The sequence below is a fragment of the Pleurodeles waltl genome, chromosome 6 (assembly GCF_031143425.1).
Source record: "Pleurodeles waltl isolate 20211129_DDA chromosome 6, aPleWal1.hap1.20221129, whole genome shotgun sequence".
Taxonomy (NCBI): domain Eukaryota; kingdom Metazoa; phylum Chordata; class Amphibia; order Caudata; family Salamandridae; genus Pleurodeles; species Pleurodeles waltl.
This window is the reverse complement of record NC_090445.1, coordinates 700,520,887-700,547,225: the sequence shown is the minus strand read 5'-3', so window position 1 is coordinate 700,547,225 and position 26,339 is coordinate 700,520,887. Positions and strand designations below refer to the sequence as shown.

The 26,339-nt window shown below is 44.8% G+C and overlaps 1 protein-coding gene across 1 annotated transcript in view; it reads left to right on the top strand.

Annotated features, from left to right (window-relative positions):
- Window positions 1-26,339, top strand: part of LOC138301689 (lectin-like) — a 161,948-nt gene that overhangs the window by 43,652 nt on the left and 91,957 nt on the right. Inside the window, exon 3 of the mRNA XM_069242205.1 lies at window positions 10,580-10,720. Within this exon, the coding sequence (XP_069098306.1) occupies window positions 10,580-10,720 (141 nt within the window). The remainder of the gene's footprint in view (window positions 1-10,579; window positions 10,721-26,339) is intronic.

Genomic DNA, 26,339 nt, shown 5'->3' with positions numbered 1-26,339 from the left:
ATAGAGTGAACTTCCACACTCCCATCCGCCACCTCCGATCTGCTGACCTTGCCACAGTCCCCCGCATCAAACGCACCACCACAGGAGGCAGATCCTTCTCCTACCTTGCTTCCAAGGCCTGGAACTCCCTCCCCACCGACCTCCGCAAGACCCAGGATTTCCTGAGCTTCAGAAGAAAACTGAAGACATGGCTGTTCGAACAGTAACCTCCTCCCCCCCCCAGCACCTTGAGACCCTAGCGGGTGAGTACCGCGCTTTATACATTTTTTGATTGATTGATTGTTTCAACAACATGGTTTATGTTTTGCCCTTCAGCAATCCACAATTATATCTTTGACCAAGATGTCAGTGCGTTGAGTCCTGTAGAGAGATTTGCTGACAAAATGGGGATAAGAAACACATTGAGGCTCTGATGAGAACGGTGTCATCGAAAAAATATGTGAATCAGCCTTCTAAGAGCAATACACTGAGAAAAATAAATTATTTAATCTGTTAAAATGAGACAATTTTGGATCCATCCATTCTTTTTATTTTTCCCCTAGAAGTAAGCCAGTAGCAAAAATATTTGTGAAAAGGTCAGGCAAGGCATGTAAGACATCTAGCCTACACAGACATTCTCCCTCTGTTGTTACAAATATGAGCATCATTATGGCGCCTCTTCAAATTGAGGCATTGTGCAAACCAATTCCTGCTTCTGTTCGTTGTGAACCTACTGTGGTTTGTGAAAATCGCTTTGCCATATTGGCTGAGCCAGATCTTGTTTATCCTGCTAATCTCACCAATGCAAATAGCTCCTCCTCTTCTAAAAATGTCACCCAACAAAATCCGTTCTACTGATATAGTTGAGGTCATGAATGACCTTAAGATCGGCATAGCAGAACTCAGGGCACAGGTCAAAATAGTAAATAACCAGCCTGAAGCACTTATACAGCTGCTTTGCCTAAATCATCAACCTACCATAGGTGATGATAGTCAAGGTACAATAGACAAGAACTGCCTTTAGCTTTTTGATGGCCACTCGGAATATCTGAATCCAGCTCAAGAGGTGATGTCACCATGGAGGAAAACTCCTAGTACTGACAAAAGTTAGACTGCATGTAGAAACCCATTTCTTATTCCCTACAAAATATCCCACTCGTCTATGAAGGCTGACAGGATTGCTGTTGCACACTGGCCTGAATCTGCTGCTTAATATCCATTAGAACATGGCACTACCACTAGCCCACGACTCAGTCTTGTGCATCTTGCCAGAAAACACCTCTTAAACACTTTTGGGATTATAATCTTGGTTCAGGTGAGGTTGTATATATGCACAATGTGGGCAGATTTTCACATGGAACAATAGAAGATAGAGATTCTTTAAATAGCAAAGTGATCTACTGTAATGTTCATAAATGCATTTTAATGATTTGCTTAGACGTTGTGAGGGACACACGCTGCTCAGTGCCCGCAGGCAAATTTGATTATGTTGAAATATTATTGTCATCAAGAGCCCTGGCTGACGGGCTAATAACTTTGGAGGCTCAGTCATATGTCCTGTACCCACAACTGTTTGTTTGAGGTACCTATGGCAAGAGATGAATGTCAAGATGTTAAAATCATCACCCCAAGACCTTTCAGAGGAACTTTGTTCAGTTGTGGAAAGAGCAGATTGACTATGTACAGTGGTATTTCGGGAACCTTCTTCATTACCTCTCACAAAAATTTATGATTTATGGAATATAATTAGCCTGAAATCTAAATTGTTAGATACAAGCTGGGGGAATTTTATTGAGACATTAGACATTTGTCTATTTCAGTAAATTTGGAGCATGGAGGCAGATTATAGATCCGGTTTAATTTCTTTTGTATTGAAGCTATTTAGCAGGGGAAAAGGAAACCAGTAGGTGGGCTAATGAGCTGGATGAATACTAAATTTCATTGTAGAATCAGGAGACTTTCTATTAACTTCTCTAATATTCTTAACCAATTGATCAATTCAACTGGCTGTAAGACTCTTTGTATTTTCAAAATTTACCACATGAACAATGATCAGAATAAGGAGTCCAGTATGCTCACTTGCCTTAAGTCTTATAATTATTGCAACCATTCATTGGGGCCTGTGATAGTTGCAGGTGACTTCAATGACACATTTCAGCCATTTGATAATTCAGAATCCACCAATACATAGGAAGAAGATGCCATATGGGGTAATCTAAAACTACACTGTGCACCAGCCCTTTCTACCGAACTATTGGGGATTAAAATTAATTTGGGTCTTAGAACCTGCAATGGCCTTTCCCCCTCTGATGTAGTAAGTGTTCACTCTTTTAAGTGGTTAAATCTATCAAGTAGAATAAACTAAATTATGATTGCTATTCAGTTGTGACGATACACGATTTACATGAAGATCCTCAAGAGATTTGACAGCGACCACAACTCCCTAGGCCAAACAATTAAAATAAACTTTTCAATTACCTACTATGTACATAATTCTACACTCTTTGGCAAGATAAGTCTCTTGAATAATAAAGCGCATTAAAGTGGCCCCATCTAAAGTCAAACTAAGTTTAATGTCCCAAATCTACAGCAAAGTGACAGATACCATTGAACAAATGGGAAACAGAGGAACGTCTCATTGAAGTATCACAAAGATTTATTTAATTATCTTCTTAAGTCCTTCACTGGGAAATGAAAAGACACATCTAAAAAGAAACCCAACCACCCTTGGTACAACAAACATTTTAGTATAGCTAAGACAGCCTTAATAAAATCTATTAAGGACAAAGATGAGGCACACATACATTTGACAAGGAGAAATAATCATTTAGAGTTATCCAAAGATCTAATTGGGAGACTTAAATATGGAATGACCTGATGATCACAACCAGAAAAGGAGATAATTACTCATTTTTAAACATAGCAGTTCATGGTAGCAGTTGGAAATTGGGTTATTAGTTGTGTGGCCAGCACAAATATTAGTTCTGCAGTTGTCTTGAGTGGGAACCAAACACCCCATTGTAGCGTTTGTGTCTCACAGGATAGCGAGGTGGAGCAGTTGAAGGCCTACTCCATGGAGATGGTGTTGGTTAGCAATCTCCAATCCCTGGCATGCAATAACAACACCCAATAAATGATTGTCCAGTCAGCCCTTTTTTTTTTAGAAAAGAAAATACATTTACTATGCACACACTACTAAATACTACGCAATAATTTACAAATATACATTGATAGATGGTACATACCATGGCTGGCCTTGTACAAGAACTGGTGGCCCCTTAAGGGGTTCACCCAAACACTTGAAGAGTGTTCATACAATCATGGTGTAAAAAGGATATTACCTTGGCATGAAACATTGTCATCATTTAAATAATGATGGATCAATTAACCATATGCAATAATCATAAAACTTATGCAATAATCATGTAAACCCAATAAAATCATCTATCAGAAATAAACCTTGCATTTGGACATTCTTTCTACATTGTAATGGTCGGATCAGCCCAGAGAGGGTAGCACAATAACAATAACAGTTTTATAAAGCATTGTAATAAAAAAACGTATTCAACTCCTAGAAGGGTAACCACATAAGATATAATTGAAAGGCAATTACATCCAAAACATTACAGTATAATTATATATTCAACCCCTAGAGGACACAATGCACACATTCTCAAGCCTTCAAGGCCCACAAATAACAACTACTCCCAGCTGAATAGCAAAAGCTGCAGCTATAGGAGATCTTGAAGAAAAAAATAAAGGAAGCTGACGTTTTTGGGATTTCTCCCAACCTTGGGTGGGGACCCAGAAGATGATCTAGACAGAGAGAGCATGTTGTGCTGAATGTTTTGGTGGAGGTCCCATCATCCTAGGACCACCACAGGCAGATTAATGGGTGACAGTATAATTCCAGAGAAAGGCCCTGCAATGCATTATGGGACAAGCTTCCTGAGCGCAGTGAATATTATAGTAGCAGCTCTCCCACTTTGCCGGGGAGAGCTGTGGTTTGCCCCGCTTTGCTTTTATGAGGGGGATGCCCAGAGATGGTCACAGTTGGAGGGAAACAAGGGGAGCTCTCCCCTGGCTGCCTTCGCCAGCTCCCCTGCTGAAAACATGACCGTTACAAGAGCCGGCAGTCATTGGGTTGTGTCTGGCCACTTTTGTGGGCAGGAGTGCTTGAAGGTGGCCGCCTTCTGCTTCCCCCAGACATGGCCATGGCAAGCGGGGAGTGCAGGTCATGGGGGGGTGGGGCTGTGGTGGCCCTCGTCCCATCCTTCAGGAATGCCATGGGGCTGGGAATGGGGTCCTGGCCCCTAGAACAGAGATTCACCTAGGGAATGACGTCCCAGACTAAATAGGCAAGCGGGGAGGTGGTCCCACGCATGACCTTTCCCCAATTTTCAGACTATAGCTTCCTTACACTGTCCCTAGGCCTGGAGAATTTTACCAGTCCTGCAGCAGAGCCCCACGCGCTTCTTAGGAAAATTAGGTCAAAGGTCACTAAACTTTAGAATGCCATAACTCCGGACCCATCAGGCTGATTTGGACGATCCTTGGCTTATTGTACTCCTGGTGGTTAGCTCTATCCAGTTGCATTAATCCTCCTCACCCTCAAAGCACTTTACGCCTTCAAAAGTTTTTCCCCCTGGCTCCCTGCATCAGTTCTCCTTTGTGGCTTTGTTGGTGGGTGTAGAAACATCCAGGGCTTCCTCCACCTGGTCCTCAGGGGGGGTTAGGGGCCAGCTTCACTGACCCTTAGGAAGACACACTCATCTTAGGGTAAACTGGACAGATTCCTGGGTCCTAGGTTGGGGTTCGGGTTCCTCCTTCCAGTGCTCCATGGCAGTCCCAGGATCCAGCAATGAAGCAGGTAAGAGAGAGTATTCCTCTGTGCAAGAGTTATAAAGGTGAGAGAGGGTTGTAGAAGACAGGCACCCCTAACCAATCCTGAGGTGCCATATCCCTCTCCACCCCTCTCCCAACCGTCCTGCATGGTATGTTGGGACAATTCAAAATGGTGTCATCAAGGAGCCACTGGTCACATTAGATCCTCTACCCTTCACTGACATCACTGCCAGGGACGTGTACACTAGTACATCACAGGTGACCTGCACACTAGTACATCAAAGGGGGCTTGGGAAGGCCCATCCCTGGAGAAGTGCGACAGATATGCGATTGATACAGAGCACTCTACCCATCCCTTTCCTCCTCAGGAGCAAGGAGAAGTCGGGCTAATTTCTCCTTTTGTGTGGGAGCAGTCTTTGTTCCTGCTGCTGAAGAGATTTTAATTACTGGACACAGCAGGGTGATAAGAGGCCTGGACTCTGATCCTGAGCTAAGCCTGGGGAATATGAAAACTCTGAATACCCCACAAGATGTACAGTTAGTAATTTGGAAGTGGCAACTATGATTTTCTTGCACAGGTTATACTTTAGTTCAATACGTCAATGGTCTCTCCAGGCCCAGAGGATGGGCTCTAAGGCAGTTCGCTCCCTAGGTGTATAAGAGAGTGGCACTATAGGTAAAACAGTAAAGCACACTGACTTCTCCCCAATAGTGTACACTTCGCTACTGAGGCCTTTTACAGGTGAATAGCTATACCTACAGTGTCCCCATTGCTCCAAGCTACCTGTGCACTGTCACAGGGCTGCACCCAACAGTCATCTCCCACATGCAGCCCACATATGAGTGCCCATGCGTGAGCACACATGTTCATCTGTGCCCAGCCAACTGCCCCTTACCCTTGCTGTGTCGCAGTGGCCTTACCTTAAAAGGCGGGCATTGGAGGTAAACATGTGCAGTCCATTTAATGTGTGATTACCGTGTGTGAGACACCGGTAATGAAGCTCACCCACAGTAAAAAGTACAAAAAACGGGTGATCAAAAAGGCAAACAAATCTGGTCGTACTGCTGAGGCAGAACCTGTTGCAACAGCAGCCGTCACTCCTTACCAAAGTTGATCATCACCTTCAGCCCCAAGATTGGGTTGAACATTTTCAAAGTCTGTATTTGGAAATTGGCAAGTTGCCAAATGCTAATGACATGTTAAGACCCTTAGACATTACCCTGAAGAACTCCCCTGATGCCCTTGCTTCGATAGTTCTTGAGCAGGCCCCTGGATCAAATTCCGTAGTCGGAGACCTGTATGCTTCGTAATATCTTATATGGAGCCCATATCTCAACCTGCTTATGAGTTTCATTTTGACGGGTGGTGAGCTACATAAACCCTAGGCACAATGCATTGATTATCCCCATCCACAAGAAAGGCAGTCATGATGACCCTTGAAATTATAGGCTGATTAGTTTAATTGACTGGTTACAGAAGCTTTTCTGTCACCAATTTTGGGGGAAATTTATTGAGTGGGTTAATCATAATAAGATTATATTAGATTTCCAAACAGTCTTTGGTTCGAAAACCAGCACAATTGACCAGATATTTCACTTTACTTTTTTCACTGGAAAGCAGTAATATTAGGAAAGTTCCCTTTGTATGTGGCATTTGTTGACCTTAAAGTAATGTTTGAATGAATTCCTTTGTCACAAGCTCTGAGGAGTTCTGGTGACCATGAGAGTCCCTGGCAATATGTTATCAATCTCAATAAGTCTACAGGAGACAAATTATGGCCGAGTAAGAACTAATAGGACTAGTCACCAAGTAGGAGATGACTAGTCCTATTAGATTAGGGGAGGGAGTTTGCCAGAGATGTATTTTGGCCCTACCTCTCATCTCTTTATAGATCAATGATGTTGTGAAATATCTAGACTTCCCTGGCAATGACTCCCCGACAGCAAGAGCCTTATGCTTACCAGTGCTATTGTGTGCAGATGATAGACTCCTCATCTCTAAAAATCCTGCAGGGCTGCATGCTTTTACTGACCAATTTTTTTTTTACTTTGATCAGAAAGGGGGATGGAGTTGAATGCTAAAAAACAAAGAGCCATGGAAGGAAAAGTTGCGCAGCGCGGTGCTGCACCAAAATTTGCAGCACTGCGCTGTTTCAAGTTAGAAATGCAGAGATGCGCTACATTTAGGTGAATATGGCGCACCCCTGCTTGTGTCCCTTCCTGCACTATCATAAACACTAATCAAGCTTTGGCACTTCTGTGTGTGCTGCACAATGTAGCAGACACAAAAGTGCCAAAGCGTCATTTTCAAATGATTGTTTATGTGCAGGAAGGGACACTTTCCCGCACATAAACAATCATTTCTGGCATTTTACTCATTCTATGCAGCAAGCATCGAAAAAGCAAAAAATGAGGAGGAATAAAAGTATTCCTCCTCATTGCGCCCTGGTAACGTCACCCCTGGGGTGGCGTTAGATTTTGGAGCTGCCTCAGGTTTACGAAATCTCGTAAAACGGAGGCAGCGTTGAAATTGCATGCCCCTTCCATGCACAGTGCTGCATGCAAAAGGGGCCGTATTTACAAGATGGTGTTAAGCCACAAAAAGTGGCTGAATGGCAACTTGTTAATAGGGTGCAGTGCTTAGTGCCACAGGAGCGTCACAAAAAGTGACGCTCCTGTGGCGCTAGGGGCCTGTAAATACGGCCCAAAATATATGTCCTTTAACTCCTATAATTCTATGAAGGTGTGCATTAAAGCACAATATGAAATAATTGAGCAAGCAACAGATTTTGACTGTTTAGGAGTGAATGATAAGGGAAGGCTGGAGCAGAGGGGGTCTTTTTATATCAGGATAAACTTTAGCCCTCCTGGGATCAGTCTCAGTGGAGGAAGGAGATGCCCCACAACCTATTTTGAACGGTTGATTGGGAGAGCATTGCCCATTACCATAGGAAAGTTGTGCCCTGAGCTCTGTCCAGGGCAGAAGGGTTCTGCCACATTGGAGTTTACTCAGAATTGTGCACTGCATGATAGTTTTCAGTCAGGCAACTAGAATGTGTTGTAAAAGTGGGAAAGACTGCCCATGGAATCTTTTTTACACATTGGTCAGGGAGTAACCCCTCCAACTGGTAAGGAAATTAGCACTTTAACCCCAGCTTCTCAAAACACTTTCTGGATCTATGGCAGACCAGAAGATTTGACCTGCTGTCCATGAACTTTCTGGAGACCTGAATGGCTGGCCCTGTACCCACGCGTAACCAATGATTAGAAGTGGACTATAAGGGTGAGATTGTTGACCTCCTTTGTGGAAATATTATTGAGCTGCAGAAAACTTGTCACAGAAGCCATGTTAAGAGCCCTTACGGTGCACCCTTCCTCCCTATGAGCTAAAAAACATTTTTTTACTCAATCATTGGTTTGGAGGAAAATCTTATCAGGAAAATCAAAGAGAGTGTTTAGGCCAAGATCATAACAATTGTTCTTAACATATGCCACCCATGGGATAGCTTTCCAATTGTCCAACTTTAGGCAATCTGCTAAGACTAAACGGGAAAAAGCAGCCTTTAGTGTGCCTCAAATTTTAATTCATAATAACAGGGGGGCCGTGCTCATGAGGTCCTCGATATAGTCTACTTCTAATTCTAAGTGGAGAACCAAGCTAGCTGTGCTTTGGAGTAATGTCAGCAAACAGCATAAAAATGTGTTCTCAGCAACTTGTAGTCACCCTGAAGGAGAACAGCCCTGCACGCCAGCACCATGGACCCCAAGAGAGAGGAATTGGCTTCTTTACAGCTGCATTAATTCCCTAATGGGTTTGCAACCAAGCTGATTTGCAAATCTAAATAGGGCATCAGATACTACCCCCAATTTAAGTGCTCTTTGGGCAATCATTCTCTTCCCTGACCCACGTACATCAAACAGAATGCTCAAATAGCTAAAGAAAGGCACCCTCATTACGTGGGTTCTCCCTATCTGAAAAACCTTTGATTTTGTAGTTTTGGGACCACGGGTCAATAAGAATGATTTAAAAAAAAATATCCTTGAGCTTTAAATTAGACATGAAATCATAAAATCCGTTCAACAGATTTTGTGTGCCATTAGCTTTTAGTGCCAAAAGAACTGTTTCATTTGCACAGAGGAGGACCGGGACTGCTTGTAGACCAAGATGTGTAATGTCCAAACTACATGGCTCTAGATAAGTATCGAAGGAGTTGAGCACAATAAGAATACAAAATATGCAAGAATGTAACCTTGTCTCACACCTCTGGATAACCTGATTGAGTATGTACATTCCCCAGAGAGTGTGTAACGCACCTTTGTAGTTGTATCTGTATGTAGTCTTTGCACCAAATCCACCACTGTGTGTTCAATACCAGTCTGGTCCATATGGTCCAAAAAAATTGCCTAGTCCACTATATCAAAAGCACAGGAGAGGTCCATAAATGCCATATGGAGGGCACCTCTCCTGGCTTTGATGTACGTGCCCCATATAAGAGTTAGATTTAGAGCTAGGTTTACTGTTCCTAGACTAGATCTGAAGCCATATTGTAACAGCCTCTGCCCAGGTTTCCAGTTTATCTAGAATCACCTGACCAAGAATCTTTACAGTGGAATCTAATAGGGAGATTGAACGATAACACATGGGAGAACTCCGATCTCCTTTTTTAAAAATTGGGATAATGATGGCCGCTTTCTATGAGTCCCTCAAATTGCCTTTAATGGCCGCCCTTAGGACATTGGTCAATAGAGGGGCCCAGAAATCAATATTATGTGTATACAAATAAATTGGTATCCCATGTCAAAGGTACCTTATTTGAAGAAAACTTCATCAGATGCAACATCAGTCTAGCTCTGTTGAAGAATTTGCAGCTCCAAAAAACAGACTATGGTGGAAATCTTTACTGAGAGAACGCATGAAAAGTATCCACTGAACAAGAGCACTTCAGAAAAATTTGAATTTTCCTGCTTGGAGTTCCTACCAAAACCATTTGCAATACAACTTTGTGAGAACTTGGTTGGATACAGACTTCAACCTGTCCCACTCGAGGATTTTGACTACAATTAAAAAGACTAAGGGCGAAATTCATAAAGGACATCTGCACTTATGGCAGAGACCCTGCAGTAGTGACAGGAAAACCACACTTATGGTGGGACCTTCATACAGCTTTTACTCCTTGAGGACATCTGGCAAAAGTACAGGCACCCATCACAACTGTGGGGTCTCAGCTACGAGCACAGAGGCCCTTTGTGAATCAGCCCCAAAGGAAGAATGTATAAAATCTAACTGGGAAGGGCCCCCCTTAGCGTAGCCCTCTTTCCATCATGATTGCCCATAAATTACGCTGAGGTAGTAGTCAACCATGAACATTTTTCTGCCTTAAAACTTTTTAAAAAATCATATCCCAGTTCCCCTCATTGGATTTTAGTGGTTTTGGTGTATGCTTGCTAATCAAATGTTTTTTATTTTTTAGAACTTGAGTGTGGGAGTTGTGTTTTGAATTTTGACTGTTTTCCTGATATTTATCTCTCTTGTGTGCCATAGCTACCAATGTTTGGTCCCAGGTTTAACTTGTTGAAACAGTCTGTTTGACTTGATAGGCTGTGGGGACTTATTCATTGGGTAGGACTCACATTCTCCCCAAATAAAAAATCATTTTTTTTTTACAATCTGCATATACTAGCTGGCACTGCTTATTGAACAAAAAAGCACAATAACCCACCATATAAATTATTAAGATATAATTATTTTTTACAGTTTTACTGCCAGAAACTCTACCCAGGTGCTCACCTGGCATCAATCCACTCTGAAGACGAGAATGACTTCCTCACAGAAATCACTTTCAAGAACAATAGTAATTACCCTGTCGTCTGGGTTGGTGGCAGTGACTGCTACAAGGTAAAACATTATTTTTTGTCTTAAAAAGTCAAGTAGTCATTAGATTTTTTGCTGATACACTTGGAGTTGCATGCATAAGCAAGATTCATTTGAAGTGCTCAAGATTGTGGATATCAGTATAGAATAATCAAACATTATACAGATGTGCAATCTGGGAATTCAGGTAGATACAGTAGCTAAACATTAATTACTGTAACATCTCTTACTAAGAGGCATATTATAGTCAAAACATGATTGAGAATATAGTACCCTGGACAGGATAGGAATGAAGTTTTTATTTTGAAGCTCAATTGAACTTTTGTTTATCTTATATCATACCTGACTGAATACACTCTAAGGAAGTCAGCCTTGAGGTGGAGAAGTAGTGGGAGAGTGTCTCAGAGAAAAGTATATAGTAAATATATATTCTGCCAACAAAATGTTTGCATCTCCCCAATTAAGATATCATCAAGATGAAAACGTGCATACAATAAGAATATCTGTGAATAAGACTCAATTTTGAGAGTCTCTGTCACAGTTGTTTCATTACAAATGAGTAGATGGTCTACTGAGCACATGTGAAGCACTTAGGGGCATATTTATACTCTGTTTGCGCCGGATTTGCGTCGTTTTTTATTACGCAAATCCGACGCAAAGCTAATTCCATATTTATACTTTGGCGTTAGACCCGTCTAGCGCCAAAAATCTAGGAGTTAGCGTCATTTTTTTTCGTGGACACCTACCTATAATTATATGCAATGTAGGCGTTCCCTTCTAAAAAATTACTCTAAGGCATGTGCGCCTTATTTAAACTCCCGTGCAAAAATGACGCACGGGAGTGGGCAGGCCTTAAAAAATTACGTCCAGCCGCTTTTGCGTCATTTTTTAACGCCTGGTCAGGGCAGGCGTTAAAGGACCTGTGGGCTCGGAAGGAGCCCAGAGGTGCCCTCCCATGACCCCAGGGACACCCCCTGCCACCCTTGCCCACCCCAGGAGGACGCCCAAGGATGGAGGGAGCCATCCCAGGGAAGTTAAGGTAAGTTCAGGTAAGTATTTTTTTGTGTGTTTTTTTTGTGGCATAGGGGGGCCTGATTTGTGCCCCCTACATGCCACTATGCCCAATGACCATGCCCAGGGGACATAAGTCCCCTGGGCATTGTCATTGGGCAAGGGGGCATGACTCCTGTCTTTGCTAAGACAGGAGTCATTTCAATGGGGGTTGGGCGTCAAAAACAATGGCACAAATCGGGTTGAGGCCAAAATTTTGCCTCAGACCTGACTTGCCCCATTTTTTGACGCCCAAGCTTCATTTTCCCCTACGCCGGCGCTGCCTGGTGTGAGTCATTTTTTTTGACGCACACCAGTCCGCAGCGCCGGCTAACGTCATCCAATAAATAAGGCACCCGCATGGCGCTTTGGAATGGCGTTAAAATTTTTGACGCACAACTGCGTTGGCGCAGTTGTGCATCAAAAAGTATAAATATTGGCCTTAGTGTGATATCTCTGTGATATGTAGGGGACCTAGTTAAGTAAAATTATAAAAACAACAGTGGTCCCTAGGGGAGAGTAGGGAGTATCATATATAATGAAATTAAAACAACATTTTAATATTTAAATTTATAGTAAGCCAGTAATAAGTAAAACTGCAACAACAAGTATACAGTGGGGTGTATGCAAGCATGAAGTGGCATAAGTGAGGAAGTAAAGAGAGTATTAAGGCAAAAGTGTGATACATGTTATTCAAGCTTAAACTATGTTCAAAGACTACCAAAGCCACTGGCGCATGAAGACCGCCAGTGCTGGCGATCTTCCTCCCACCATATAATGGGTACTGTCGGATTTCTGCCACACTGACAGTAGTCGTGCTAGTGGGCAGAGGCTATCTGGTGGTTCTACCACCTGCCCTGCCCCACCCCACCTGCAGTACACCACCCGCCTTATTATGGACCATAATATGTCCTGGCAGTGTCCTGCTGGTAGGGTGCTTCCGGTAGTGGAAGCGCCCCTTCCTGTTTCTTGCCGGATGACCTTCTGCCAGGAACAGGTAAGGTGATCGTCCGACAGAGGAGGACGTGGGAGGTTGGAGGGTGTTATGTGTATGAGTGTGTGGTGTGCATGAATGTGTACATGCATGGTTGTATACGTTATGTGAATGTTGAAGTGAATGCATGTCTACATGTAATTGTATATGAAGGTGTGTATGCAAGTGTTGAGGTATATGCATGTTTGTCTGCATGTTAGTATGTGTGTTTGAATGCTTGTATGAATGTTGTTGTAAATGCATGTATGGATGCATGCTTGAATGGATGTATGAATGTTGTGATTGTGTGTATGGATGCATGTTTGAATATGTGTATGAATGATGTTGTGAATGCATGTATGGATGTGTGTGAGTGAATGCATGTATGTAAGTGTAGGCATGTGGGTGTCCATGTGTATGTATGCGGGGAGGGGAGCGCTGTGGCTGAAAGGGTTGGGGGTGGGGGAAGGGGAGTACTGTGGCTGAAGGGGAGGTGGGGGTCTAGTGCTTGCTGGGGGAGTGGGAGGGTGGGGGAGGGAGAGTCTAGTGCTTGCTAGGGGGTGGGGGAGTCATCTACTTGTGACAGGGAAGAAATTCCCTATCATTGGTAGCCTTTCCACCATGGTTTTCATAGTGCTGCTTCTGCTGCGGAAACCAAGGTGGAAAGATGGCTCCTAATACGAAAGGCGGTCTTCTGTGGACCGCCGGGTCAGATATGATCATCTCCGGCCCGGTGGCTTTGACCGCCATGGCGGTATGAGTGGGGATGTGGCGAGTTGGCGGATGGCAACCTGCCACACGCATGTGGTTTTCTGCACCGCCAGTCTGTTAGTGGTGGGACTGCCACATTTACCCTGCCGGTCAAAAGACCGCCAGTGTCAAAATGACTACCTACGTGTATCACATTTCCATTAGCAAAGATAAACCCCATAAAATCCAACATATTTCAGTATAGGCTGTGTCTGTATATTCCCAATAATGGTTCAATCATTTAAAATGGAAGGATCATCATCAGGACCCGCTTCATGTCAGCCTAAGTAATTGTCAATCCATCAGAAGGATGTCTGCCAATGAGTAATTCAAGAAAGTGGAGGGTTACCCAAGTATAACCTTATCAGAGGTCCGAGGGTCCAAAAAAGCATAGCTTCAAAGGAAGACTGAAAACAATGTCAGGGCTGCAGGGTGCAGGATCCACCCTGCCAATTCTTAGAGGTCTCTGATATTTCTGCAGAAATACCACTGTTCAGCAAAGCTCCAACATGTGCCTTTGTGGTGACTTGAAATAGGCAAAATTTCCAACAGTATGCACAAAGGCGAAGCTGCCTGATGCAGAGGTAAAAACAATCTAAAGATGAGGTAACCAGAATATTACTCTTTGGAACTTGAATATCATCTTACCTAAAAAACACTGCTACATTACGGCAATCTCTCAAGGCAAGAGAAGGAATGGCAGGCTTCCTCTATAGTTTCACTTGAGAAAATTCAATAACAGTCTTATTTAATGTTTTTGGAGAAGCATGGAGTTTTGAGACACAGCAGTGTCATACAGTTTGTTGACCTCTGGAAATTACCAGCTTGCTTGACAGATATTATTTTGAAAGTTCAGGGAGCTTTAACTAGTAGCCATGTTAGTAGTCATAACTTATTTGTTGCATGTGGATTTCTTTTAGTATCAGATATGAATCTTCCTGCTGCATGAATACACTTTCTGAAAGTGAGTTGATCCGATTAGTAGAATCCTGTGAGGAGGAACTCCCACAGACAAAGTGGAAATGACAAGACATGGCATGGTTTGAAATCCTTCTTCAGAAAGAAGAGTATTATGGTCCTGAGTAGCTTCAAATAGTGACAAGCAACATTTCCAAAAATTTGAATTCATCGCACAGCCTACAGTTCTGCATAATTATTTGGCATTTGTAATGTTTTCATCACTCATTTGTGCTGCTTGAAGATGTATTGAAACATATACCAGACATGGTTTCTTTAGAGTCTATAGTTGGAATCTTATCTTTTAGATGTTTCAATTTACTTTGTCTATGTGCCAACTAAAGTTGTAATTAGCTGAGACATTGATTAAGGAGTTGAGCAGACCTCATGGAGTCTATACAATAATATGGGCATGTATATGAAGAATATAATGCTAAAAAGAAATCTTTTGGTTCCTAATATATTTTAAAAGGATGGATACTACAGTCTGTTTCAGATAGGATAGAAAGGATTCTCTGTATTTATCATGTTGGCATCATCAATAGGAATTGTTCTATGCTTTTCCTTGATTCTAGCATGCCACACAGGCTGTTGCCAGGCCTACATGGATGAGAAGGAAACCATCTCCCTACATCATTATCCACTACTTTTAGCACAGATGATTCAATGCTATGACCTCCAATAACATTGAAATTGAGTATGTTCAATAAGTGATTCTTTTTATCTGTTGTTTTAGTAGCCCAGCTACACACTAGGAGTTTTGCACAAAAAAAAGAAAGGGGGAAAGGGATATGGAGGAACGTTAACTTTTCTTTTTTGGTGAAGACTGCTTCGGAGGTATCTATTTTCAGAATAGCTGTAGGTATAAATGATAGGGATCAATTTAATTATGCTTAGCCAGTGTGACAACGAGATGGTGCATAGAAATTAGGCATTATAAACAAGACTTTAAGGGGTAATTGGCCAGAGTTGTCATTTTGCCTGGCAAAGGATAGTTGACAAGAAAGAAGGTAGAATGAATGTTGGTATATTGGACATAGCCCAACAGTAATCAGTAGTGATGGGTGTCACTATTTTACTATAAGATCTTGATTTTTTATGACCTAAAAAAGCTGTTATGTTGGTTCATTACATTAAGTACATTTTCAGCTATATTAAGTGGTGTGCATAAATTGTATATTTGAGTTCAGATTACTTAAATCCCATTCGATAGAGCTGCTACGTTTCTTTCCTGTTTTACATAAAGGGGCTTTTATCTTGTTCAAAGTACATAATAATAATCACCTATATTGGTCTTCTAAAAGAGTTGTTCTATCAGGCTATCATTTACCTTTAAGGAGGAGCTATATTTCGAAGGGAATATACTAAAATAGAGATGTGTAGAAGGGTTAGGTTTGGTTCAGTGTTCAAAATAGAAGAGTGTTAGGCCTGGCCCTTTATGCAGGGTCATCCCCAAACCGTATCCTTCCTCCTCCAATGTCCACTGAATATATTTTTGATGACTTTAGGACTCTGCAATTTACCACTGCTACAACTACTAAAGTGCTTGTGCTCTCTTCTTAAAAGATGGTAACTTTGGCTTATCATAAATTAACATATTTGATTTGCTTATGTCTCTAGTAAAGTGCACTACATGTGCCCAGGGCCTATAAATTAAATGCTATTTATAGGTCTGAAGCACTAATTCCTCCACCCACTTAAGTAGCCCTTTAACCATGTCTCAGGCCTGAGGAGGCTATAAGTGCGGTTTACACTGCTTTGCCGACCAGACCCAAACCTTCCCTTTTTATGCATATAAGTCACCCCTAAGTTAGGCCCTAGACTACCCACGGGGCAGGGTGCAATGTACTTAAAAAGCAGGGCTTGTACTTTTCAATTTTATATGTCCTGGTGGTGAAAATTTACAAAGTTATTTTTCATTATTGCTAGGCCTAACTTTCTGATTGGATAATATTGAAATTAACTTATTACATTTTATACGTGTAACTCACAATCTGGAAGAAATACATTTTTTGATGATGTTAGTTTTTAAATTGCAATTCTGTAAATGCCACTTTCAGAAAGTGAGCATTTCCTTACTTTAGCCATTTGATGCCTAATGCCTGTCTCTGATCACTTGTCTGGGGTGGGTGACAGGTTGGCTTTATGTATTTCTCCTGGACAGCTAAACACAATGGGAGCTAAGATGTGACTTGACGAGCCATGATGGGCCATCTTGACATGGAGGGAGGGAGGTGGTGGCTACAGCCTCAAAGGTACACCTGAATGCACTGTGTTCTGTCACCACAAAGGCCTGTATACCCCCCCCCTCTGGGGTGTGTCTGGAGTGAGGGCGGGAAGGGCAGGACCTCTGTGCACTTCAAAGACCCACCTTTCAACTTGTCCCCACTTTAAAGGCCTAACTGGGTGTAAGTACTTTACTTCTGACACCATCAACTCAGTACACTTCTGAACCTGTCGATAACCTGCCAGGAAGAAGGACTGTTGTGCTGATGCAAGGACTGCCACTCTGCTGGACTGTTACTCTGCTGGATTCCTGATTTGCTGTGCTGACTTGCTGCCTGCTGCTATCTTGGCTGGGAGTGAGAAGGACTGGACATGCACCTCTCTATCTTAGAACCCAGAGTGACTTCAAGGTCCAGCTGACTGGTCTCCTAATTTGAAGTCTCAGGGACATAAAAGACTTCCACCAGCCTACTTCTGCACCTGGACTCTGCCAGTTATGAGTCTGCCCTACCAAGTGGTGCCACTCCAGTCCTGGACTCTTGGAAGTGGGCTTAATGTGCATGCTGCAGCAGAGCTGATGCATTCTCTGGCAACCCAACCCATTGTCATTGCTGCATGGATCGGAAGCGGAATATGTTGCCTCCCACTGCATGGGGGAAATCAGTGAATCTCCTCCATTGTGGAGATGGACACCAGCGCATTGTTTCAGTTACACCCGGCGTCTTTGTTGTCGAAGCAACCAATATTAAGGTACTTTTGTTCAGTGGGCCTCACTGGGTTCCTGTATCTAGCCTGCGCTCTATCGCGGTTGGTCCTGAAATTTTGACCCTGTCCCAACCTGCCCTGACCAGATATCGCCAGTTGACCCTTCTTGCTTCTAAGTGCTATTTTACAGTTTATTCTTTAAACATTCACATCTCAAGTTCTACTTACTTAATTTTCTTCCTTTTAGTCTTGTTTATTTATTAAAGTTTGCTCTATTTTTCTAACATGGCCTGAAATCTCTTTGTGTGCTGTCTTCACCTTTTTACTATTTGAAGTGTTGCACAAATACTTTACACACTGCCACTAAGTTAAGCCTGGCTGCTCTGTGGCAATCTACCAGAGGGTGAGCAAAGGTTATTTTAGGGTTTGTTTGACACTTACCCTGGCTAAGGTTATGGTTGCTGTTTGACTAAGGGTTACACCCCACTCAACCAACAACCCAATTTCTAACAAGGGGTATTTAAGTGTAAAATAGTTTTGATCTGACCAGTCAATGACAATGGAGTTATCAGCTAAAAGTATTGAGTACTGCTAAGATTAAGAGTTTAATTTAGAGTTTGACAAAGGAGTTACTTCATCACAACTGTGATGGATATCCCGTCAGTCCAAATGTAAACCCCACTATGTCCTAACGGATTTGTATTTCAGCAAACAGGATATCCATTGCCATTGTGGCGGAGAAACCCCTCTGTCAAACTCTAAATCAGGCCCTAAATGTCAAGTGCCATCTTTATATGTGCTGGGCATTGGCTGCATTGGAGCATGTTATGTCCCAGAAGAAGGCCATAAGTCCGAGGACCTTAGGAAGTCATTCCATTATATAATTAGATCACAAATTACTATACATTTATTCGATGTTAGCATTTGATAAATGTTATGCCCTATTATATGCTCTTTTAATGGACATACAAACTAGATGTTCACAAGGTGGGTAATAAATTAGTTTATTTGTATGTATGTATGATGATATATAAATGTCTTTTTTAAGACATTGGAAGGTAGAATATTGATAGGTTTATATAGGCCTGAAGTGTATCAAGTTTCTATGCTTGGTAGCTGCTTCTTGCCTGTAATGACATCCTGGTCAAGTGTGGTAAAAGGTTACAGTGTTGGAAGGATGATATCTGTCAGGAGTTGTGGAGCAGAAGAGAACCATGCCTCTACCAGGAGAAACAAATACAGTTTTTTGTCTAGGAACTTAGCTGAAATGGTTGCAATGCTTGCCACCCAGGATGCACTTTTTAAAGAATGCAATTCATCAACAGTTAGCAGTCAATGAGAGACTGCCCAGGTTCCTGTTGGGTATAAATTTACTGAAACTTGTCATTACATTCTTTGTAATGTTATTTGTTCTATGGTGGCTTTTTCTCACTTCATTTTACAACCAACAACACTTTGAATTGAGACAGAATCAGGCTGGGAAGAATGTTTATTCTAAATGCAAATCATTAAAGAGAGTGGAGGCAAAAAAGTAGCTTTATACCTGACCATTAAACTATACATCTTCTATAATTTTGAATTCTGATGTGTATCCCAGAGTCCTTCTCCCGAATTGCTAAAACAAGTATTTTTTGTGATTTTTGCAATTGTTGGTTGCTGCCCTGTAGTTTGTCTACACCTCTGTGTCTAAGGTAAAAATGGCAAGTGTTGATAGCAACATCTATTTGCAATTATTTATTGCTTGATGTACAATGTTGTTTTTTCAGGTTTTTGGTAGCATTTAAAATAATCCAAAAGGGAAGATAACTTCATGATTTCATGAGTGTTGCATCTAGTGCCATAAAGCCTGACCTGGAGCATTGGTATTTGTGTGTTATAGTATCCATGTGCTTAATTTGAGCCTGTGGTTGCCAGTGTGTCCCACTGGCTCTCATTTGTGGGTACATTCACATATTATGTTTCATGGGCTATTGACCAAGAGCAAGACAGAGAAAAACACAGAAACAGCAAAGGAGTAATAGAAAGGCATAAAAAAATAGCACAAAAGAAACAAGTAGGAACCAGAAAAGTGAGAAAAAGGGGCAGCAGTGTCTGGTGGAATTTTAGATTATTACTTTGTTTAAGTTTGAGAGTTTGTTGCTTCCTCATAAAGATTGTGGGTGTATGGGGTAACATATGATGGGTTCCTTAGGCACTTCAGCACTGCAGCACATCCAGGTAATACTGAAACAGGCCAACAATTAATTAATTCATTCACAATAAATAAGACAGATACATATATCTGTATTAGAATCACTTTTTGTTTGCTAACCTCAAGATAGGAGATATGTTCACAATTTACATGTAACATCACATTTGCCATGAATATTCTGTATTAGGAATGCATTTGTTCACTCTGTGTAGAATCTGTCATAGAACACCAGGGAATCGACTAACAAGACTTTGCTGCTGTAGGAGCCACATGTCTTATTCAGCTTGCCAGGCTTTTCTCACAATCTGCAGAAGGTATCTGCAAACCTAAAACAAATATTTCTGGAGTACATTCAATACTTTCTTTTTTTAATTTATATTTTTATTTGGAGAAAACTTAGCCATTCTATTTGTGAATGCAACAGATCAGTCTCCTTCAGTGAGTAGCTCATGAGCTACTGGCAGCTATCAGTGAACCCAATTAGAAGCTTTTTCTTGGTTAAATTAATATACAATAATGCACTAACATTGAAAAGCATGTATTTTAAACTATATGCCTGAATTGTCAGAATTATTAGGTTGATATTTGAAGAAAATGGTTCAATTTTCAAAATATATTTAACGCTGATATTTGAGTAATAAATTCACAGTGATGGGGAGACTATTACTGATAATATTAACTTGATGCTGAGTACACTACATTTAACTATTACCCATGTAAAGGCATCCCGCTTTGACAAAGCATTTTTTCACTTTACTTCTGGCAACTATGCCTAATGCAGGGAAGTGATTACTGTCAGTAATCATTCATATGGTGACCACTAATGTAATCTTGACTGATGTGGTTACCACTGCTTCACTAATATTAGTAGCTAAGGAGGATTTTCATTTAACACAAGTAACTCGTGTTGGAATGTGGATTATTGGTAAGGGCAGGTATGTACCTACACTTAGAAACAGGCCACTAACCCCCACTTAGTTCCAGTTAAGTCTCAATAAATTAAACCCAGCTCAATCCTTGGTAGCTTGGCAACAAGTGACAAGGCTTAACGTAGGAGACAAGTGTATAAAGCATTTAAAAATCACAAAAGAGTAAATAAGTGAAACACAAAACACAATACAAATCCAATATGAATTTATAAAACTAAAGTACATATTTTTGTCTTAAATATTAGACCAAAACAATTAAAATCAGATAAGGGGAACAAGAGATATGATTTTTTAAAGAATTAATATTTCCTAGCGCAAAGAATCTAAAAGTGCCAATCTGGTGATCTGGTCGAACTAGACCAGTGCAAAGTCGAACTTTGAGGCTGACTGCGATGGCGCCCTGCTCGGCTACAGCACGCAGAAGGCCATGGTCAAAACTTTACCTTCGGACTTAGGCCCTCATTACAACCCTGGCATTTGGTGGTAAAGCGGGGGTAAAACCGCCAACAGGCCAGCGGTAAAAAAAATGGAATTATGACCATGGCGGAAACCGCCAACATAGACAGCCACTTTAACACTCCGACCGCCACGGTTTTACAAACAAACAGCATGGGGGTCACCGCCAACAGACAGGCGAAGGACAATGTACCGCCCACAGTATTATGACAGGCCAATCCGCCACCTTTTCCGCAGCGGATTCAACGCAAACAAAAATACGGCAGAAATAGGACTTGGAAGGGAAAACACTCACCTCTACATACCCCACGAGGAACCAGGACGCCATGGAGCTTGAACTCCTTGCAATTGTCTTCCTGCTCCTCTACCAGGAGCACGACTGACGGCGGCGACGACCACGGTGAGTACAGCACATACGACACGGGGGGAGGGAAAAGAGAGTGACACACACACGCAACACCCCCACCCCCACCCTCACCTACAACAACACACACACCAATACATGCTGAAACATTACATTTACACCCCCCGACCCTCCCTGGAAGAACGCAAGGACAAAAGGAAATGATTGTAACAATTGTAATCAATAAACATCCATTATTCAAAAATGTATATACACTATAAACAAATATGTACACCAAGAATTCAAGTCCAGGTGCTGCACCTATATAGTCCGTGGACCACTGGGCCCAAAATGCATGGGTGAGGCCCACACAAGATACCCAAACGAAACGGAGAGAACACTGCAGGGGCATCAGATCGAAATAAAACAGGCACCTCAGGGGGAAGGAAAGGGGGGGCACCTCAGCCGGATGAGTGCACGATGACAGCTCCACGAGGGGGCTCCATGCCCATTGATGTATCCTGGGGAGTGAAAAGCCACAGTCTCTCAAGTCTCTCCAGTGGTTGGGTTGCCCACTGCTTTATCTCTCAAGTGGATGCCTTTCTCCACTGGTTCTGAAGGGGATTTGTGCCCAGAGTGCTTCATCCTGCCAAGGACTGAGGCAATGGATGCCTTTCTCCACTGGTTCTGGAGGGGGCTTTGTGCCCAGAGTGCTTCATCCTGCCATGGACTGAGGTAGTGGATGCCTTTCTCCACTGGTTCTAGAGGGGGCTTTGTGCCCAGAGTCCTTCATCCTGCCAAGGACTGAGGTAGTGGATGTGATACTCCACTGACGGTGGGGCAACATGGAAGCTGCCCAGGTCCCTGGAACTGACCACCAGCCACGTACGGATGACCACTGTGGATGGCAGCCATGTCTGCGGTGGTGCCACTGGTTCAGGTTGTCGCGGGGCCGCTGGCGGGGCTGGCGGTGGTGCCATTAGCGGCGGTGCTTGCGGCAGTCATTGTTGCGGCAGTGCTTGCGGTGGTCATTGTGGAGGGGGTGCTGGTGGTGGCTTCACTGACTGCGGTGCTGATGGCTGGCTCACTGACTGCCGTGCTGGTGGCTGGCTCACTGACCGTGGTTCTGGCGGCGGTGCCAGTAATGGGGGTGCTGGTGGCGGGCTCACTGACCGCAGAGCTGGCGGCGGTGTCAGTAGCGGTGGTGCTGGTGGCGGGCTCACTGACTGCGGTGCTGCTGAAGGGCTCAGTATCTGGGCTCCTGGCGGAGGTGTCCTTGGTGGCGGTGTCCTTGGCGGCGGTGCATGTGGCAGTGCCGGTTGCGGTCTTGTCCGTCGTGCAGGTTAGCAGCGACATTGACTTGCCTTCTGCTTCAGGCCCTTCGCCACCTTGGATGCTAGCGCAGCTGTCTTGCCACTCCCCACACTTGTCTTGGCTGAACCGCCCTTGGTGGCAGGTGTTTTGGCCTTCTCCCTCCGGGATGTGGGCAACTTTTTTCTGTTTTGGAGGTGGAGGAATGTCCTTGGCCTCTCCTTGGGACACTGGCAGCCTTGGCTCACGCCAAAAACCGGGTATTGCTGGCACCACTGTGTCCGGTGATGTGGTGGCTGAGGTGCTGGGTTGGGACCTGGAAAGGCAGGCCCTAGGGGACGGACGGGGGGGGGAGGTGTAGGGAAGAGGTCAAAATTTAAGTTAAGAGGAAAAGTTTTTTTGACACACTGGGATGGGTAGATGGAGGGGGTTTGGGAGTGGAGGAAGAGGTAGTGGTTGTAGGAGGTGTTCGTTTTCTGACTTTGGGTGAAGGTGCATGCGCTGCAGGCTGTCGTGAGGTGGATGGCTGTTGGGTGGGTGTGTGACTGCGTTTGTGTAGTTTGGGAGGAGGGCTCACAGACACACTGGTAGAGGACACAGGGGATGTGTGAATGGTAGGGGGGTGGTGAGTGCAAGTGAGAGGTGTGTGGTGATAGTCGTGCCTGTGATGGAGGTAGTGGCTGAAGATGTAGTGCATGCAGGTGTGAGTGGAGACCTGACAGGTAGGGAGGAGGGAGACGTGGAGGAGGGGGACAAAGTGGAGGCAGTGGATATTGGTATGTGTGCATGGGTATGATGTGTGTGTGAGTGCTTGTGGGATATGTGGTGCTTATGTTTGCCAGAGCCACCCTTGTATGTTGAGGTGTGTGCATGCTGGTCTGATGGTGTGCTTGGGATAGGCTGAGGTACTGGGGATTGGGTCTGGGTGGAGGAATTTGGAGGTGGGAGGCTGGACACAGAGACAATGGCTGCCATCAGTGCAGAGGCCAGAGCCTGAAATGCTCTCTGTTGGGCTGCCTGGTCAGAATGAATGCCCTCCAGGTATGCATTTGTCTGTTGCAACCACCTCTCTACACCCTGGATGGCATTCAGAATGGTAGACTGCCCAACAGTGAGGGATCTCAGGAGGTCAATAGCCTCCTCACTGAGGGCAGCACGGCTGACTGGGTCAGGGTCTGAGGTGCCAGGGGCGAAGAGATGCCCACCCTCCTGGGTGAACGGCCACGGGACAGACGCTAAGGGGCTGCTGGGAGGGCGGTGCTGGTAGGGGGGGGGGCGGCTGTACCTGTAGATGCGGGGGGCACAGAGGGTCCCGCCACCGCAAGGGAGCACCCATCAGAGAAAGAGTCTGTGTCGCTGGTCTCAGCTCCTGTCCCCACCGTGGAGCTCCCCTCGCCCTCCGTCCCACTGGTGAATTCAGACTCCGTCGTCTTGCCTTTCAGGGCCATGTGGGATGCAGCTCCCTCCTGCTCCGGTGGCACAGATCCTCCGCCTGATGATGCTAATGCACACAAGAACAGGGAGACCACAAAAAGGGGGGGAAGAAAGAAGAAAGACATGTTCAGTGCATACAATAGCGCTACCGTCAGCGGACACTACAGACACAGCAGCCCTCTGCACTACGCCATGCACTTGGAGTTCCCTAATTAATCACAGGGACATGGGGTACATGGCCTATTCCCGATTGCTGCACACATGGAAGTCACAGGACCCTAACTAGGTGTAGATGGCTCTTACCACTGGTGGGGATGGGGTGCCACTTAGCCTGCCTCACAAAGGGTCCTTGCCTACAAAACTCGCCCTAGCCTAAGGGAACCCACTGCCCACCTCCCCCACCCAGACACCTCCAATTCGCGCAGACTCAGCTGAATAAGAGTGCACTCACCCCCTTGTGGCTGCTGTGATTCCCTCAAGCGCCCATCCAACTCCAGATAAGTCACCGCCAGGATCTGGAACATCAGGGGGTCATGGTGCGACAGGCACCCCTCCCACGTTGGGAGGACATCCCCAGCTGGGCCTCCGCCGTCATCTTGCTCCAGCGGCGAAGGTCCTCCCATCTTTTACGGCAGTGGGTGCTCTGTCTGTGGTGGACCCCCAGAGTCCGGACGTCCTTGGCGATGGCACGCCAAATATCCTTCTTCTGGTGGCCGCTGACCTTAGAGGAATAGTACAGGGGAAAATGTAAAACTTTTACCGTCCGGACCGTCACAGTCATTTTCCCACGTTCCCACCCTTGCCCTGACGCACATACACTCACCATCCGATCATGCAGGCCTCATCTCCCCCGTATCTTCCATCCACACCTTTCCAAACAGGCATTGCCCATACAGCATGCTCACAATGTACTCACCTGTTTGTCTGGAGGACCGTAGAGTAGCGTGTACAGGGGGAGGACCCCATCCACTAGTTTATCCAACTCCTCCGATGTGAAGGCGGGGGCCCTTTCCCCAGACACATGAGCCATCGTCGCTTCCAGACTGAGGTCACAGCAGCACTTGCAGTGTAGGTCCTCTCCTGTCAATGATCAGGTGTCAAGTGAGTGAACAGAGAGAAAATGGCGGTCACGTCCGCGGCGGTGCGTATCGTCACAGCCGGCGTACATCGCCATTGGCTCCTGGGACCCATATGGCCCAATGTTAACCAATGCAGGATTGTGCTGCGGTCTTGCGTCACACATATATAGGCCTTGCATATACACAGAGACAGGCACATAGGGGGTCATTCTGACCCTGGTGGCCGGTGGCCGCCAGGGCCACCGACCACGGGAGCACCGCCAACAGGCTGGCGGTGCTCCCACGAGCATTCTGACCGCGGCGGTTCAGCCGCGGTCAGAAGCGGAAAGTCGGCGATCTCCCGGGGGAATCCTCCATGGTGGCGGAGCGCGCTCCTCCGCCATGGGGATTCTGACACCCCCTACCGCCATCCTGTTCCTGGCGGTTCTCCCGCCAGGAACAGGATGGCGGTAGGGGGTGCCACGGGGCCCCTGGGGGCCCCTGCAGTGCCCATGCCAATGGCATGGGCACTGCAGGGGCCCCCGTAAGAGGGCCCCACTGTGTATTTCAGTGTCTGCAATGCAGACACTGAAATACGCGACAGGTGCAAACTGCACCCGTCGCACATACCCACTCCGCCGGCTCCATTCGGAGCCGGCTTCCTCGTGGGTTGGGGTTTCCCGCTGGGCTGGCGGGCGGCCTCCTGGCGGTCGCCCGCCAGCCCAGCGGGAAAGCCTGAATGGCCTCCGCGGTCTTTCGACCGCGGAGCGGCCATATGGCGGTTCAATGAGAATCACCCCCATAGTGTATTGATAAATGTGTGCAATACAATTGTTTTTTTCCTACCTCAGTGTTGGCTGACTCTGTGCTTCCTGTTCTCATACATATGGCACGTCCTCTGGGGCAGGTGAGGAGATGGCGGCATCCTCCGGTGTGCAGACCGCTGGTGGACCTGTTGACAATGGAAGAGCGACATGTAATAGTCACCTACAGACTATATCGTGCCACATTCCAGGAACTGTGTGCCCAGTTGGAGCCAGGCCTGATGGCAGCTATCCGCCATCCCACATGAATCCCCCCTCTAGTGCAGGTCCTGTCAGTTCTCCATTTCCTGGCAAGTGGGTCTTTTCAAACAACAGTGGCCATTGCATCAGGGATGTCCCAGCCTATGTTCTCCAACGTGTTGTCCAGAGTGTTGTCTGCCCTGCTGAAACACATGAACAGCTACATCGTGTTCCCTCAGGTGGAGGATTTGCCTAT